Consider the following 16,973-nt stretch of genomic DNA (forward strand, 5'->3'; position numbering starts at 1 on the left):
CTATAATTAAGTACCAAAAAGAAGGACGGAAGGAGGGGAGGAAGGGTAGGATAGGGGAGGGGAGGGGAGGAAAAGAGAAAGGGAAGGGAGGTACACAGTTGAATATTATTCAGCCACAAAGAAAAGTAAAATTAAGGCATTTGCAGGTAAATGGATGGAGTTGGAGAATATCATGCTAAGTGAAATAAGCCAATCCCCAAAAAACCAAAGTTCAAATGATTTCTCCGTTAAGTGAATGATGATACAAATGGGGGGTTGGGGGGAGGCAAAAATGGAGGAAGGATGGGTTGTATAGAGGAAAATGAGGGTGGGGAGTGGGTGGGGGGAAGGAAAGATAATAGAATGAGACAAGCATCACTACCCTATGTACATGTATGATTATGCAAATGGTGTGACTCTACTTCCTGTACAACCAGAGAAATGAAAGTTGTATCCCATATGTGTACAACAAATCAAAATTTTTAAAAAACAGGGGGCAAGGGAGGGAGAGAAACACAGGAAAGGAAAAGAAAGGAGAAATAGAGGTTCCTATGTGCTGTAATTATCACATTTTTAAAAAGGTTGAAAGGGTAGATGTTTAAAGACATATATGTTTCTGAAGCATATCATATCTAAAATAAACCATTATATAACACAGAGCCATATTCAAAGACTTTTACTGAGAAATGCTTATTACCAAATTAGCATGAATGGCTTACCATGGTTTATCAAAACAGCTTTAAAGATAATTCATACAAAGGGTTTTTTCTATAGGGTTACATCTAATCCTGCTGGAGAATTCTGTTTTCTCCTAAGCCCTTTGGTACAATATCACCGAGATTTTGTTTAAACTTAGAAACTGGAGGCAAGAAAAAAGTCTTGAATAATTTGAAGCTGACCCCTGACTCTGTAGGTAATTAGTTTTATTGCCTCCATTCTTAGAGTACTTAATTTTGAAACAAAGTCTAAGGGAATTTATAGTATTCTTCATTTTCAAGATTGATCATCACTGAAGCACACTAGTTAAGGAGGAAAGCCAAGAAAGTATTTTTTTGAATTTTTCTCATAGAACTGATCAGCAGGATTACCCTGGAGCATGGAAATTGGGAATGCAGGCAAGTAGTTTTTGTCAAGCAAGCATATAGCTGAATTCTTCTATACAGGATTCTATGGTAAGTCAGACATGAATCGATATTTCAGCTGTTTTTAGCTATTAAATACTATGTAACATTCTAACATTCTTTTTTCAGAACTAACCCTTTCCATAATTGATGACATTTTATTAAAGCATCAAAGTGTTCTGTTGTATTAAAGATTTTCCTAGAGACTTTAAAATAATTGCCTTGAAATTGAAAAAAAATATCATGTTGCTATCCAAATTCTTGAAATTAAACCACTTAAGTGGCCAACCTAGCTTACAAACATGTGAAACCAATTTGATTTGTCCAAAGGAATGAAAGACTAATAAAATATACCTGTGAAGCTTGAGAGTGACAGTTCCATAAACAGTGGCAAAACCAAGGAGACGGACCCATCTTAGGAGGATACAGCGGAATGTACTTGGCTCAAAGTACAAAATAACAACCTGTGGGATGAGAACACAGAGAAAGAGAACTTCAGGATCAGCTGATGACCACAAAGTTAGTATTTCATAACCCGATGTTTCATGCATGTGAGTTTTTATATAAGCACATGCTCATTTGAATAATTCTTTAAAATGTTCCTTTAATCATTCATTGTCCTGATTGAAAAACTACAGCCTCTGCTTCAAATTAGTTTTTGCCTTTAAATAAAATATAAATTCTTTATATCCAACACTGAGGAGTTTCCATTAACCCTTTCTATGTCTTCAGTAGTCCAAACTTAACCTCTTTTCACTTCCCAGTACAGGCAAGCCAGGTGGGCTCCCATTGCCACTCTCCACCACAGCCTCACCTATTCCCACCTACAATACCTTTCTGCTATCTGAGGTAGCCCTAAGATTCCTAAGATCACCCCAGACTGCACCCACCTCCAAATAATCCCTCATTCCATTTTCACTTCTTTTTCTTCATTTGGACTCCTGGGGATCAAAGTAGGGCTTTATGTATGGTAGGCGAACACCCTACCAATGAGCTACATCCCCAGCATCTTCATTTTATTTTGAGACAGGATCTCACAGTTGGCCAGGTGGATTTTGAACAACTCTTGCCTCAGCTTCCTGAGTAGCACTGATTACAGGCATGTGTCTCTGTAGCCAGCTCATTTTTACCTCTTAGTATTTGGATCCATTAACTCACTAATTCCTTGCTCTCACTCCAGACTTTTCATTCAACAAGTAATAATTAAACATTTTGGTATTTGTGGTATGTGTTGCTGATATAAGACACAAAGGTAAATGCCTGTACAGTTTCAGTAGGACCATTAAGAAATGAGTGTCCCATTCTCAGTGGTGGTGGGGCTGGTGTAGCCAAGAGATAACTGCAAGGCATTCTAACACCTTTCATATGGTGCTGTTTGATTTTCAGCAAGATCTTGCAGAATAAGAATCGGTTTGACCATGCCTAAAGAGCTCTGTGTAGTGCTAACAGATTAATGCTGTTGAAAAATGCAGATCTGTATTATACTGTTGGAGCAGCTGGCCTGAACTGATCCTGTTGAAATCAAGACTATCATAACAGAAAATATACCCACTGCTAAAACCCTGAGTATTATTTTTGTTTTTTTCATACCAGGGGGCCACACTTACATACAGAATTTTAATTTTCCAATTCACTAGGTATGGTAAAGGTACAGATCAAGATTTGCCTTCAGAATTTACCAGGAAAATGTTTAGATTCAACAACATTTAAAAATGATATAAACCTTCTTTTATTTACTATTTTCACAAAACAGGTTAAATTTCTATAAATTTGCATTCTGTTTTAGCTCATATATTTTATACTTATTTCCTTAGCATGAGAATCCAACAATAATTATGAGTTCTGCAAAGCAAGCTCCATTATTTATTAAGAAATCTAAGCTGAAAAAAAGAAAGAAAACTTAGGAGGAAAACAAACAGAAAACAGAGAGTATATATGTTCCTTTTATGACTGAGAGAAATATAGATTAGTACTAGACTGACAGGAATCTAAAATCCAGAACACATAAAATCTCAAAAATTTCCACAAGTTATGGCTTTAGAAATTATTCTACAACAGTGGACTTCTGAGACTGCAATAATCTTGTGAGTTACTGTAAAACTTACTGTTATACAGTAAGCTATCTCTGGGTGAGCAAATTAATGAGCAAAGGTAAACAACTATAATGCAGATTTTTACATATTTTTTATTTTAAAATAATTATTCATCAACTGGGAACTACTGATACACCTTCAAATTTCATCTCACAGATGAAGAATTTGAGGGCTTGAGGGAAGACTAAGTTAGAAATAATTAAAAGAATAATCGATCAATTTTTTATAGCATTCATGGATGAGGTATACATTTAAAAAGTCATAGAAGCCAGGCTCAGTGGTGCATGCCTATAATCCCAGAGGCTCAGGAGGCTGAGATAGGAGGATTGAGTTCAAAGCCAGTCTCAGCAAAAGTGAGGCATTGAGCAACTCAGTGAGACCCTGTCTCTCTATAAAATATAAGGAGTACTGGGGATGTGGCTCAGTGGTCTAGTGCCCCTGAGTTCAATTCCCTGTGCCTCCACCAAAAAAAGTCATAGAAAGTGAAATCCTAGTGAATTTAATAAAATGTATTACTAGAAACAGTTCAGCAAATAATGAACAGGAATTTGTACTTTGGGCAATGTGGTGGTCCTAGTTCTATTCTTTACTAGTTGTGTGATCAGGCAAATTACTTAACATTGTCTTGCTATGCCTTGGGTGACCCATTTGTAAATACACAAAACAATAACCCTTCATCCTGGGCCTATTTAAGTTTAAATGCAATAATGTGGGGTAAGAAAACAGTGCCTGGAATTTTGACTATTCCATAGAATTGGCTAATATTATTTAGAGAGTTGATATATTTATTCTTTATTCTAATGTTACCATTTTAATAATAGTATAATTATATACCATCATTTTAATGAATTATTTTCTTATTTTGGGGGAGTGCCCAGGATTGAACTCATGAGTGCTGAGCCATAACCTTAGCTCTTTTTTTATGTTTTTAATTTTGAGAGAGGGTCTCACTAAGTTGCATAGGAAAACTGATTAGTATTCACTAATCATTGTGTTCTAATTCTAATTTTTGATACTTACTCTGTACAGGGAAGTAAAGGATTTGGAAGTCATAAAAAAATCAGATGTGGATTAGATCCTCAAATTGATTATAATTTAGTAGAGCGGATATTACATGTAAATGATGAAATTAATGGTATGATCATACTAAATATTTATATAGTACTTAATGTATGCTAGACACAAAGCATGTTTACATATATGTAACCACTTCATCCTCACAACACTTGTAAATTGGGGAGATTCATTTTACAGAATTGAGGAACAGAAAATTTAAGTGCTATCCCCAGGGTCTCATAGCTAGGAAGTGTCAGAGACAGGATCTGAATGCAGGCAGTTTGACTCCAGAATTCACGCTCACAAGAAAACTATGGGGTTCTGTCTCTCCAAATGGCTCTATTAGCAGGGAAGGTGAGCAATATCATTATCCTGTGAACTGCAGTGTAAGGATTTAGGGGAGGGGGAAATTACTTTCAGCAAAAACTAATGAAGTTCTACTGGGAGGGCTGACATCTGAGCAAGAACCTGAGGAGGAACAGATTTAAATTTGTAGGTAAACAGGAAAGGGGGAGGGAACCCAAAGTGACACATATTGTGAGAAAGTTCCAGAGTGTGGAGTGTACAGTTACAGTCAGGCTCTAAAGAGGAATACTAGAAATAAAGCCATAAAATAGAGACGAGGCTAGGTTATGGTAACCACTGACTAATAGGGTGAGGAAATTATTTCATTCCATGAGATTTTATTCCATGAGCATGAGATTTTATTTATTCCATGAGCAGTAGACACACCATTAATTTTGAGTCAAGATCAGAAGTGTGCCAGCAGCAGCATGTCAAAAGATTAGCTGGGTTATGGAAGGGGAAGAGACTGAATGTGAGAGAACAGGTGGAAGGAAAAAAAACGAAAGGACATGAGTTCACTATCTTCCTACCAAACTTCCTTTCCCCTGTCTTATCCCAGTGTTCTCACTTCAGTCCCCAAATGTAAGCCACTGGGATGTTTCTGATCACCTCACTGTCCTACTTAAAACCTTTCGATGGCTGTCAGCATTCTTAGGAAAAAGCCAGTATTATTTAAATGGCTGGCAAGGCCCTTCACAATCGAATCCAGCTCATCTCAACTGCATCATTACTTTCCACCTATCCAAGTCCTCCAATTTTTCCACGCGCAGTCTCTCTTGACTGAACGTTCTTTATGCAACTCTAGGAGGACCTTCCCATGGCTTAGCACATAGTCCCTACTTCTTAACCCTCTCTCCCCTCCAGTAGGCTGCAGGCTCTGTGGCTCCCATGTCCATCTTGTCTACTTCTGTGACACTGGTGCTAACGGAGTTCTGGCATGAAGAAAATCTCAATAAATACTTTTGAGTGAAAAAAAATAATAAAGCTACAGGAAAAAGTGCAGTTGGATGTAACTAATATATAATTGGGAATTTAATCTTTCATGGAACTAGAAGAAAGAAAATGCTGAACCAAGAAAACACTGGGCAGCTGATTGTTTGTGGAGGCAAAAAGATAGCAAAATGCCAGATATGTGAAGATTTTAAGACTAGGTGACTGAGAGGAGGATAAAAAAAGAAAAGGAGGCATAAGTCTGAGGAAAATTATGATACTTCTACCTAGAAACTTCCCCACCTCATCCTTCCTGTCTCAGCTTCCATGACTCTTCTCAGTTAGATCTCCATCTTATTTGTGTGTTATTTACTCTCATTGAATACTAAATTTTCTTTCATTGCACTCATCAACTATTTTGAAATAATTGTATCTGCAATTCATTTATTTAATGAGTCTTCCACGCTAGTTTATAAAAAACATGATGGAAGGAATTGTAACTATGTCATTCAAAATTGCATGCCCATTCCCTGGTATAATACTAATAACTAATACATGCATGTGGAAGGAATGAGACTTTTAGAAAGGAGGAAAGAAGGAAGGGAAAGAAAGAAAGGAGAGAGAAGTGAGAAGGGAAGAAAGATTAAGTTCATTTTTTGATATACTGGGTATAAATTGCATAGAGGATCCGATTCATATTCAATTTATAGTGGTTAATATACTGTATAATTAGAAAAAAACAAAACCCAAAGTATACAAAGCTTCAAGGACTTTCAAACCCCAATATTTAACTTTACATTGTTAAACATAGTTTAACAAGATTATTATAAAATATATAACCTTTCTCAAAGCTCAAGTTAACAACATTTCATAAATGACTTTGGAAGGAGGAGAAGAGATGGAGAAAAACCAAGCCACTAAGTTGAAAAATTTATGAATGATGATGATTCTACAGATATCATACTGATAGTTGTCATTTTTATGTAACAATAATTGTAGCCACTACTATGGCTATAATGTCCCCTCTAAAACTCATGTTGAAATTTAATTGTCATTGCAACAATAGTAAGAGGTAGGGTCTTTAAAATGTGATAAGGGCTCTGTCCTCATGGTTGGATTAAGGCTGCATGGCAGGAATGGATTAGTTATCGAGGGAGTGTGCTCCTTATTAAAAGGATAAATTTGGTCTGATTTTTCTTTGACTTGCTAGTGCTTGCTTGCTTTTTGGCCTACTATGACACAGCATGATGCCAGTCTCATACTTTTGGACTTCCCAGGAATCAAAATTATAAATGATCCAGTCTGTGGTATTCTATTATAGCATCAGAAAATGGATCCACACATTTAATACATTCATGCTGATCACTAATCTAGACACATTACCTATGTTTAGTGTCTAAGATACACTTCATTATCTTCATTTTAAAGAAAAAGAGACCAAATTTTAATAGAGTTAACTGATTTTCCCAATTATTAAAATAGTTTTAAAACCAGAACCCATAAAGTTCTGTACTAGAAGTACTGCTGAAGGCATAATTCAAAATATAGAGTCCAAGGTAAAACCATCTCCATATTCTTTCCAATACCAGAGGCTAATGATAGATATAAAGATATTGTATCATATGTGTAAGAAGTAGAATATATGTGTACCACCCAGTTCATGGAGTAACTTAAGGACTGAAGAGCATGCATAATTGTTGGATAAATGGACATAGATTATAAATTATAGGTGCTGTAGAATAAGGAATCCCAGATTAAGAGGGTAGGAGAAAAGATAGAGGCATATTCAAAGTCAGCAGCTGAAGTTGCCACATCAAATGTATCCATTTTTCTTTAATGCAGTCTCTTAGTGACTTGCTATGATTTTCCTAGAAGTGTGGTTCCTCTGCTCTCTTTGAAAGTAAGTCTAAAGTGTGAAGGCCTAATGTAGCTCTGTGTATATTTTATGGTCCTGGTTCTTAATTATACCAATTGTTTCCAGATGCTTACAAAATTCATTTGGCTGATTTTAGTGGTGGGTTACGTTAGGCATTGAGTTTTTTCTTTTTTTTAATTGGTTCTTCTTATCTTCTCCTCCTTCCTTTCATTCCTCTTTGTCTGAACTGAACTTCTTCCCCTTTCCTTCTTTATTGTGGTTTAGCTTCCACATATCAGCAAAAACATTTGAACTTTGGTTTTGGGGGATTGGCTTATTTCACTTAGCATGTTAGTCTCCAGATCTACCCATTTATCAACAAATGCCATAATTATATTCTTCTTTACAGCTGAGTAATATTACATTATATATACCATAATTTCTTTATTTATATAAATATACCATATTTATATAAATATACCATATTTCTTCATCTGTTAATGAGCATCTAGGTTGGTTCCATTGCTTAGTTATTGTGAATTGTGCTGCTATAAACATTGATGTGGCTGTGTCACTGTAGTATGCTGATTTTAAATCCTTTGGCTGCTATATGCTGAGGAGTGGGAAAATTGACTCAAATGATGTTTCAATTCCTAGGTTTTTGAGGAATCTCCATACGTCTTTCCAGAGTGGTTGCAACAATTTGTAGTCCCATCAGCAATGTATGAGTGTACCTTCCCCCCACATCCTCACCAACATTACTGTTACTTGTATTCTTGATAACTGCCATTCTGACTGGAGTGAAATCTCAGAATAGTTTTAATTTAAATTTCTCTAATTGCTAGTGATGTTGAACATTTTTTTGTATATTTGTTGATCATTTGTATTTCTTCTTTTGAGATGGGCGTGTTCAATTCTTTTACCCATTTATCGACTGGGCTATTTGTTTGCTGGTTGGTATTAAGGTTTTTGAGATCTTAGGCACTGAGTTTTTATAAAGCATTGCTGTTTGTGGAGATGGCCTTCCAAGCTTTGCCCTCATGTACCAGCAGATCTGCATGAATTATTTTCCTATTTCATCAAATGTGATTTTTCACCAAGTTTCAAGGTCTGCTTGATTGCCTACACTCTGTATACTGAACACAGCTAATGAGGGCAGAGGGAACCACAAAAGAAAAGCCTATTAATTAGGCTTCAAATATGCACAAAGTAGAATTTTTAAAACAGAATAATGGTTTTTGCAAGTATAGTCATAGCATAAGAGACAGAAACCACTGTCTGCTCAGCACATATAACTCAACACCCAACACTTTTAAAAGAGGAATGCTTGGGAGGTGCAATGGTCAGAAGCCAGCACAGTCCCAAGCTGTTCCCACAGCTCTGAGAGTAAAAGGTGTGAAGCTCATGTTTTAGGCCTGATATTTTAAGAATCTGAGTAATAGTGTTGAACACAGCAATTCTACTTTTTAAATTGGCTTCCGAAGTGTTATTTGCTTCAGTTCAGTGAAACTGGTTGTGAATTAAATCACTTAAATGGGTGAATGAAGTATTACATGCTTTGGAATTTCTGTTAGTAGGGGTTGTAAGAACAGTTTTTACTTATTGAAAAAAAATTACTGGGTAGTAGGATGCATAGTACTGATGCTGGTGGCAAGATTTTTGTTGATGAAGTTGTCCTTTGATAAGGATTTGAAGAACTTGTGGTGCTTTAAGAATTTGTACTATAATTCCCTTCTGCTTCTACAAGGAAAAGGCCTGCTAGTAAAATATTTTCCTCTTAAGTCTGCTATGCTGCCAACAATCAATAATGACCAAGTGAAGAAGTAAACTGATTTAATCTTGGTGGAGTTTAATTCACAAAAATAACACTTGGAAATATCTAATATTAAAACCCTGTACTTAATCTAGGCAGGTTGGCTATCTTCTGAAGTAGAAGGCTGGAAATGAGTCATTTCAGCAGAGATATTATATTAAAATATTTTTATATAAGATTGTCTTTACAGGGTCTTTATCCAAAGCCCTTCAGTATGTGTATTTTTTTTCTATTAAAAATACAGCAAGGTGGATAGAAAAGGTGTGCTGGGAGGGTGATGAAAGAAAACACAGGTCCCCTTCCTGGTCTCAGCTTCCCCCTCTTGCAACAAAGAAAGGCACTCCACAGAAATAGCCCATCCGAACAACGAAATAACAGAAGCACATGACTATTTTTGTTTTAAACTTTCATAACCTCTCAATTTACATTGAGACAATAATATTTTATAATTTATGATAAAAGATTAAGTCATCCTTAACAACAATGTCCTCAAAAATATTAAATATGAGAAACTATTAGGATTTCCACTGAAAAAATTAAGGACCACATGAAATATATGAAGTACATGGTGTGATATTGGTTATGCTTAAAATTCATTTGTATATATAAGTCCACAGGGACACACACACACATGCACATAAATGAAAGTACACTTATACTCTACTTATTTTCCTTACTACCCTTAATTTATTCCAGAAAACAAAGCAATATGGGTTATGCATAAAAACTTAAAGGGAAAATACATTGTACTTTTTCTTCTCTTAAAAAGTTCATCCAAAATCATGTTTTCCATAATTATCATAAAGCAAAACAACAGAAATGTAAAGTTATGGTTCTACTTCCTATTTTTTCCTCTGATGCTCTTATGAGCAAATTGCATATTCTTCAGAGAGTAATACACACTAATGAAGAGAATGGTAAATATTGTGATCAGTGTTATAGTTAAAACTACACTAGCTCAAAACTTTACTGTAAATGTGTATTAAGTATTAATTCAGAATAATATAAACAAATATCATAATATAAATGTGAGATATGCATGGATATACACACATCTATACATATGTCACACTGTTAACAGTATTGATGGTGGTAACCCTGTGGATATAATATTAGGTATATACTCCTGCCTATTTTACAACTTTGCTATGATCAGAAAAAAAGGTTAAGCTAAAAAAAGAAACAACTCCAATACCTATAACAAATTCCCAAATAAATGGGAAGTAACATTTATATCATCATGCTGTCAAACAAGTACAAGATCTTAAACTTTAGAAAATAGATGATTTTGTTAGGTATCACAAGTAAAAGCTGAAATAGCTAAATAAATTTAGAGGCCTTAGAAGTAACAGAAATATGGCTAGTGTAATAGAATAATTCCTGTGAAGTACTTTGTTTTGGTTTGAAGGAATATGCAGTGAGGCAGGGCCTCTGCATGTGATTGCACAGTTTGTGCATTGCACAACCAGAAAGGCTCCTTGAATACATTGTCTGCTCATTACAACCACTTTCTGGTAGTAGATGGTAATAAAATGGTTTGAGGAAGGGATACAATTTGGACAAGAAGTGGTGCCCCTGTGTGGGTATGGAGCTCTCATATCTCTGCCACAAAGGGGTTTAGAACAGTGCTTCTTAAATGTTCATGTGCCAATGAAGCACTTGGAAATCTCATTAGTATGCACACTGTGTTTCAGTAGGTTTGGAATGGAGCCCAAAATTCTGCATTTCTGACAACCTTCTAAAGGATGCTGATCCTACTGGACCTGGGACCACAGTTTTAATAGCAAAGGCTGGCTGAAGTGGGCAAAATTCAGAAAGTGAAGCCAGAAAGCATAGGATAACTGAATGTTTCAGTATGATCTATGCAGGTAATGTGAACATAAATTTAAACCTTTTGAATCCTCTCCTAAAATGCTAAAAATGGTATTATATCTGTGAGTTAAAATAACTGGAAGACAAGGGAAAGATATCTCTCTTGGGAAATGGACAAGCCAGAAACAAATGTGTTCTAAATATGATCAATGATTTCCTGGTTGAGTTTTTTGCCTTTTTTCTTTTTTTGTAATGGGCAAAAATAAAACCCTACAACATTATAAGGGAGTTGATAAATAGATGGCAATGAAGGGCCATTAGAAAATAGGACATTTTTTATCTCTTTGTTCAGAATACAAAATATTTGCAATGATTTGTTTTGATTGCTGATAGAATGATACACCTGGTTTAGAGTTAAATATACATACACACAGAATGAACTAATTAGCTTAAGTCAGACAACTATATATAAAGTAGACAAGAGAAAAAAATTGATAAAACAAAAAATACCTTAAATTAAAGAAAGCTCATTTACAAAATAATGCAAATATATGATTTACTAACCAGTCAGGAGAAATTTGGGGGTGGGGTGGCTGCAGCCTAATGCAGTGGATGGAACAGAAATTTGAGTTAGTCACCTAAAATACCAGTCTAGGCTCTACCACTAAAGGGACACAGGACTGAGACAAACCCCTTAAATTCTCTGGTCTTCAGTTTCTCCAACAGTTTAATAAAAATCAGTGTCTGTAGAAGCACTTAATAAACAATAGAACAATGGAAAAATGCCAGTTTTATTACTATCATGAGAATTACTTTTGATATTTGTCACATTTGAACTAACAATCTATTTTGTCTTCTTCTACTTCAAATACTAACATAAAAGAAGATTTTTGAATGTGGTAGAGCTGAGAATGGAGTATATGGGGAAAGGGAAAGAAACAAAGCAATCTGAGTTCCTTAAAGCAGAAGCAGAGCTTTTAACATGAAGTAAAAGCAGGGGAACCGGGTGTATTTGTTATTTGTATGTAACAAACCACCACAAATTCAGTGGCTTAAAACACAATACTATTTCTTATCTCACAATTTCAGTGAGTTAGCAGTTCAGGCAATGTCTGTCTCAGGGTGTCTCCTGAGACTGCAATCAAGCTATTGCTCCAGGCTATGGTTTCATCCAAGTTCCCTGGAGAAAGAATATACTTTCAGGTTCATACATTTGTTTTTGGGGTTCAGTTCCCTGAGAACTGGGGAACTAAGGCCCTCCATCCTTGGTGGCTGTTGGCTGCTGACTGCTCATGGACCTTTCCAATGTGACAGCTTGCTTCATCGAAGCCAGAGAGAATCTGCTAGCAAGATGGAAGTCATAATCTTTAATAACTTCACCATGGAGGTGATATTTTCTTAATGTTGATGTGTTTTATTGATTAGAAACTTAAAATTAGCATACTACAGTAACATAGCCACATCAATATTTATAGCAGCTCAATTCACAGTAGCTAGGATTGTGGAACCAACAACCTAGATGCCCTTCAACGGATGAATGGATAAAGAAACTGTAGTATATATACACAATGGAATATTATTCAGCCATAAAGAAGAATATTATGGCATTTGCAGATAAATGGATGGAATTGGAGAATATCATGCTAAGTGAAATAAGCCAGTTCCAAAAAACCAAAGGCCAAATGTTTTCCCTGAGTAGATGATGATATGTAATGGGGGTAGGGAGGTAGGGGTGTGAGAGAAGAATGGAGGAACTTTAGATTACATAGAGGGAAATGAGAGGGAGGGAGATATGAAAAATGGTGGAATGAGACATCATTACCTTATGTACATGTATGAGTACACAAATGGTATGAATCTACATTGTGCATAACCATAGAAACAAAATGATGTACCCCATTTGTGTACAATGCAAAATGCAGTTTGTAAAAAAAAATTTAAAAAAAAAAGAAACTAGTATGCTCAGAATTTAATATTTTTCTTATGGGGTTTCAGTATTGCTTTGGTTCCATCTCTCATTATTTCCCTATTCATTTCTTTTGGAGTGGAAATGTTTACCCTGTGTCATTGTATTTTGGAAATATATAAATTTCCTTTTCCTTTTGATTTTACAGGGGCTCACAGCTGAGTTTGCCTAGAGTCTCAGGAGATTTTGTATTTGGTCTTTTGAGCAATGCTGGAACAGTTAAGACTTTGAAAACTCTTGGAGATAGGCTGGATGCATTTTTGCTTATGAGATTGATATGAATGAGCTTTGTGGGGTTCAGGGGTGTGATACTACGACTTTGATCTGTAATATCCCCCAAAGACTCATGTGTTAAAGGCTTGATTCTCAATGCTATTGTGAGAGAGCAGATCCTAGTGGCAGGGCTCCTAAAGTATAGGGCTACTATACTTTGAAAAGTATAGTAGGACCCCAGAACCTTGTCTTCTTCTCTCTTTTAAACTGAAGTCATGAAGTAAGCAGCTCTGCTACACTATATGCTTCCCACCAGGACATGCTGGCTCATCACAGACCCAAAATCAAAAAGGTCAAGTAACCATGGATTAAAATATCCAGAATGGTAAGCCAAAATAACACTTTCCTATTTATAAAGTCGATTACCTCAGGTATTTTGTTAAAGCAGTGGAAAGCTTACCAACACAATTATTATTATCCCCACTTTATTTATGGGGAAGCTGAGGAATTTATACAAGGTCACATGGCTAAAATAGGGCAGAGTTGGGGTTTAATCTTGGGCTGAGTATAGGGCCTGAGATCATTGTAATTTCACTTTATTGCCTATCATTATATAAGAAAGATAAGAATACAAAGGTCAATGTGGTGGTCTTTGTTGGAGGATGAATGTTCTAGAATGCCTGGTGCCTTAGAACTATGGCCAACATGTTCAGTGCAGTGAACAAGGAAGGGATTGACTGAATAATATTGTTTATATGGTAAAAAATAATGTTCAACTTAAAAGAAACGAAAAATATAAAGAGTGAGTTTAACAAATGGGTAAATGAATGCTTAAAAAGACTAAAATAATTCATGAAGAGAAAATGTGAAAGGAAAGAGTGACATTCCAGAGACTAAACTACTGAGTCCGAAAGATGTAGCCACAATCATGGAAAAAACTAAAAACCAGGAACCAGTTCAGTGACATTTAACTCTACTGAACATCAGAACCACCTGTGGCAGTTTTAAAATATGTGGAAGTCCAGGTTACACTCATGGAAATTCTGACTTCAGTAAGGTCAAAGGATAACCTGAATAAACAAAATCGCTTTCTCTTATTCCATTCCACACCACCACTTCCTCCACCTACGTCTTCTTGCTTCACCCTTCCATCCATCCATCCCTCCCTCCCTCCCTCCCTCCCTCCCTCCCTCCCTCCCTCCCTCCCTTCCTTCCTTCCTTCCTTCCTTCCTTCCTTCCTTCCTTCCTTCCTTCCTTCCTTCCTTCCTTCCCCACCTCTCTCCCTCCTTTCTTTCCTTCTTCTAAGGATCCACAGGTGTTTTTAACTTAATAAGGGCTCAGGGCTGCTGGTACAAGCTTACAGCCCAGAAGGAAGCCATATGTGGAACTAGGAGAGCCAGAGTTCAGACTAAGCCTACGGAAGGGTAGGGAAAATGTCGGAGAACTACTAAAATGCAGCAGGAATTCTATTTCTAGAAAAATGCCTTACATACACACTTATCCAAAGTAGGCAAAGATATATATCCAGAAATATTCACTAAAACACTTTGTAAGAGCATAAACAGTGAAGCTATTTTCCACTGATAAGGGGCAGGTTAAATACGGTAATTCATGTTACATTTACAAAATGAAAACACATGAAATTTTAAATAATTAAGTAGATCTGAGTCTGCTGTTGTGAAAACATCTTTAAAAGAAATACTTAAATAATAAAAAAGTTGCAAAGAAATATTAAAATCTGATCATATCAAAAGGAATGCCTGGAGAATACTCAATAGACTATTAAGACAGTTTATCCCAGGTTAGGTGAGATTGAGGAGGCAGGGAGGAAGAAAACTTAATCTTTAACTCATGTGCTCTAGTACAAATTGATGTTCCTAACAATGAGAATACATCACTCTTATTATAAAGGAATTAAGATGTATGAAAGGATTTTCAACTGATTCATTGTTATCACCATAAATGCCTGGTTCTTAAAATGGGTTATGGAGGATGATTTCTAAGAATCAGGTAACAGAGAGTGACATGTAGAAAATACCATAGGTAATAACTGTGAGGTGACATTATGTGGAGCAGGCAAGATACAGAAGATTACACAAGAGAATTTAGAGTATCTCAGAACCCCAGACCTCAATGAGCAACAGAATTCCCAGAAAGAGTTGAAGTTTATAACATTTAGAGAAGGAACATTTAGAGAATGATGAACAGACACAATATACAAAAAGTAACTATGGGCAAAAGCTGTTTTAAAGTCCAGAACAGAATACAAAAGAATTCTGATTCTTAGGTCACTCCTGTCCCTGTCAATGGCCTATCTGTTCAGTTTAGTATTGTGGTCATTCTTTTCACTGATAATTTCACATAGACCATTCACTGGAAAAACAACAATTATCTTTCTGTTTAGAGTACACAGATTTATATCAATGGTCCTCATTCCCAATTCAGGTGAAGGAAGTGTAGAAAACATATAACACAATAGGTTCCATAAACTATAACTGAAACTAAAAATCTAAAATAGTGATACAACCTATAGTCACAACCCAGGCTCAGAATTGACCTGTTAGTTGTATTTCTCCTTCTATGGAGAAGTTTCCATTGCCAGTACCAATTCTCAATATCATGGGCAAAAATAAGAATATGCAGTTGGCTTTCCTATCTGAGGTTTCCATATTGCAGATTCAATCAACTGCTGATCAAAAACTTTCTAAAAAGTTGCATCAGAGGCTGACAGGTATAGTTCAGAAGTCATGCTTGCCTAGCATCTGAAAGGCCCTGGGTTTGATTCCCAGAATTAACAAAAATTACATATGTAAAGGACATGTAAATACTTTTTCACTAAACAATGCAGCATAACAAGTATTTTCATAGTCCTTACATTATATTAGGTAGTATACGTGATGTAGTGAGGACTTCAAGTATACATGAGGATGTGCATGGGTTACATGCAAATACTATACTATTTTATATAAGGGACTTGAGTATCTGCATTTTGGTAGCCATAGGGGGTCATGGAACCAATCCCACCAAATACGTAGGTATGACTATACTTCTTGAGAAGCAAGATAGGATAGTGGAGCGATTATAGGATTTGTGGACACAAGGAACTGCTCTGCCACTTACTAAATGTGTGACTTTGAGCTGCTCATTCTAACCATCTTCCAATACACCTAGAGAACTCAAATTAATATTCCTCCCTTCTCTCTTTCCTTGGGATAAGAAAAAGAAACGCTAGTATAACTAAAGTTGGTATAATCATTTCTCCTCTATTTTTAAAATATCAATGTAAAACCCTTTTTATTCCTGCTTAAAGTGAAATTAGGTGATTCTACCAGACCCTTATAAATTCTCTCAATGGTGAATTAACATAAATGATACAAAATTCCTGTGATGCGGGAGTTCTTTGCAAGCTCCCTCAGTCTGACTCATTGCCTTATCCCTTTTAAAAGGGTACATTCTTATTACTCAGCTCAAAATAAAAGGAGCTGAAAATAAGTGTCTAACTGTAGGTTGCCATAAGGGCTCTTCAGAATTTCTCAATAATCTATAACAAATGGATTTCTTTAATCCTCTACTTTTTGTATTTCAGAAAAGAGTTCTTTTAACACATAAGCATAGTCAATAATAAAAACTAACATGTATATAGGGTTTTTGTTGTTTATTACATACTTGATTTTCTTTTCTTCCTAAACTGAGATCCTAGGAGGTTAAGTGACATACCCATGATGGCATAGCTTAAAGATATAAAAGGTGGAATTATCATAAATTGTCAACATTTTCAGAGAATGTTTTC

The 16,973-nt window shown here is 35.8% G+C and overlaps 1 protein-coding gene across 1 annotated transcript in view; it reads right to left on the minus strand.

Annotated features, from left to right (window-relative positions):
• The window catches only part of GPR158 (G protein-coupled receptor 158), a 506,459-nt gene that overhangs the window by 70,863 nt on the left and 418,623 nt on the right, over positions 1–16,973 (minus strand). Inside the window, exon 6 of the mRNA XM_079107813.1 lies at positions 1,455–1,564. Within this exon, the coding sequence (XP_078963939.1) occupies positions 1,455–1,564 (110 nt within the window). The remainder of the gene's footprint in view (positions 1–1,454; positions 1,565–16,973) is intronic.

The sequence above is a fragment of the Sciurus vulgaris genome (genome assembly GCF_902686455.1).
Source record: "Sciurus vulgaris genome assembly, chromosome: 12".
NCBI classification, from domain to species: Eukaryota; Metazoa; Chordata; class Mammalia; order Rodentia; family Sciuridae; genus Sciurus; species Sciurus vulgaris.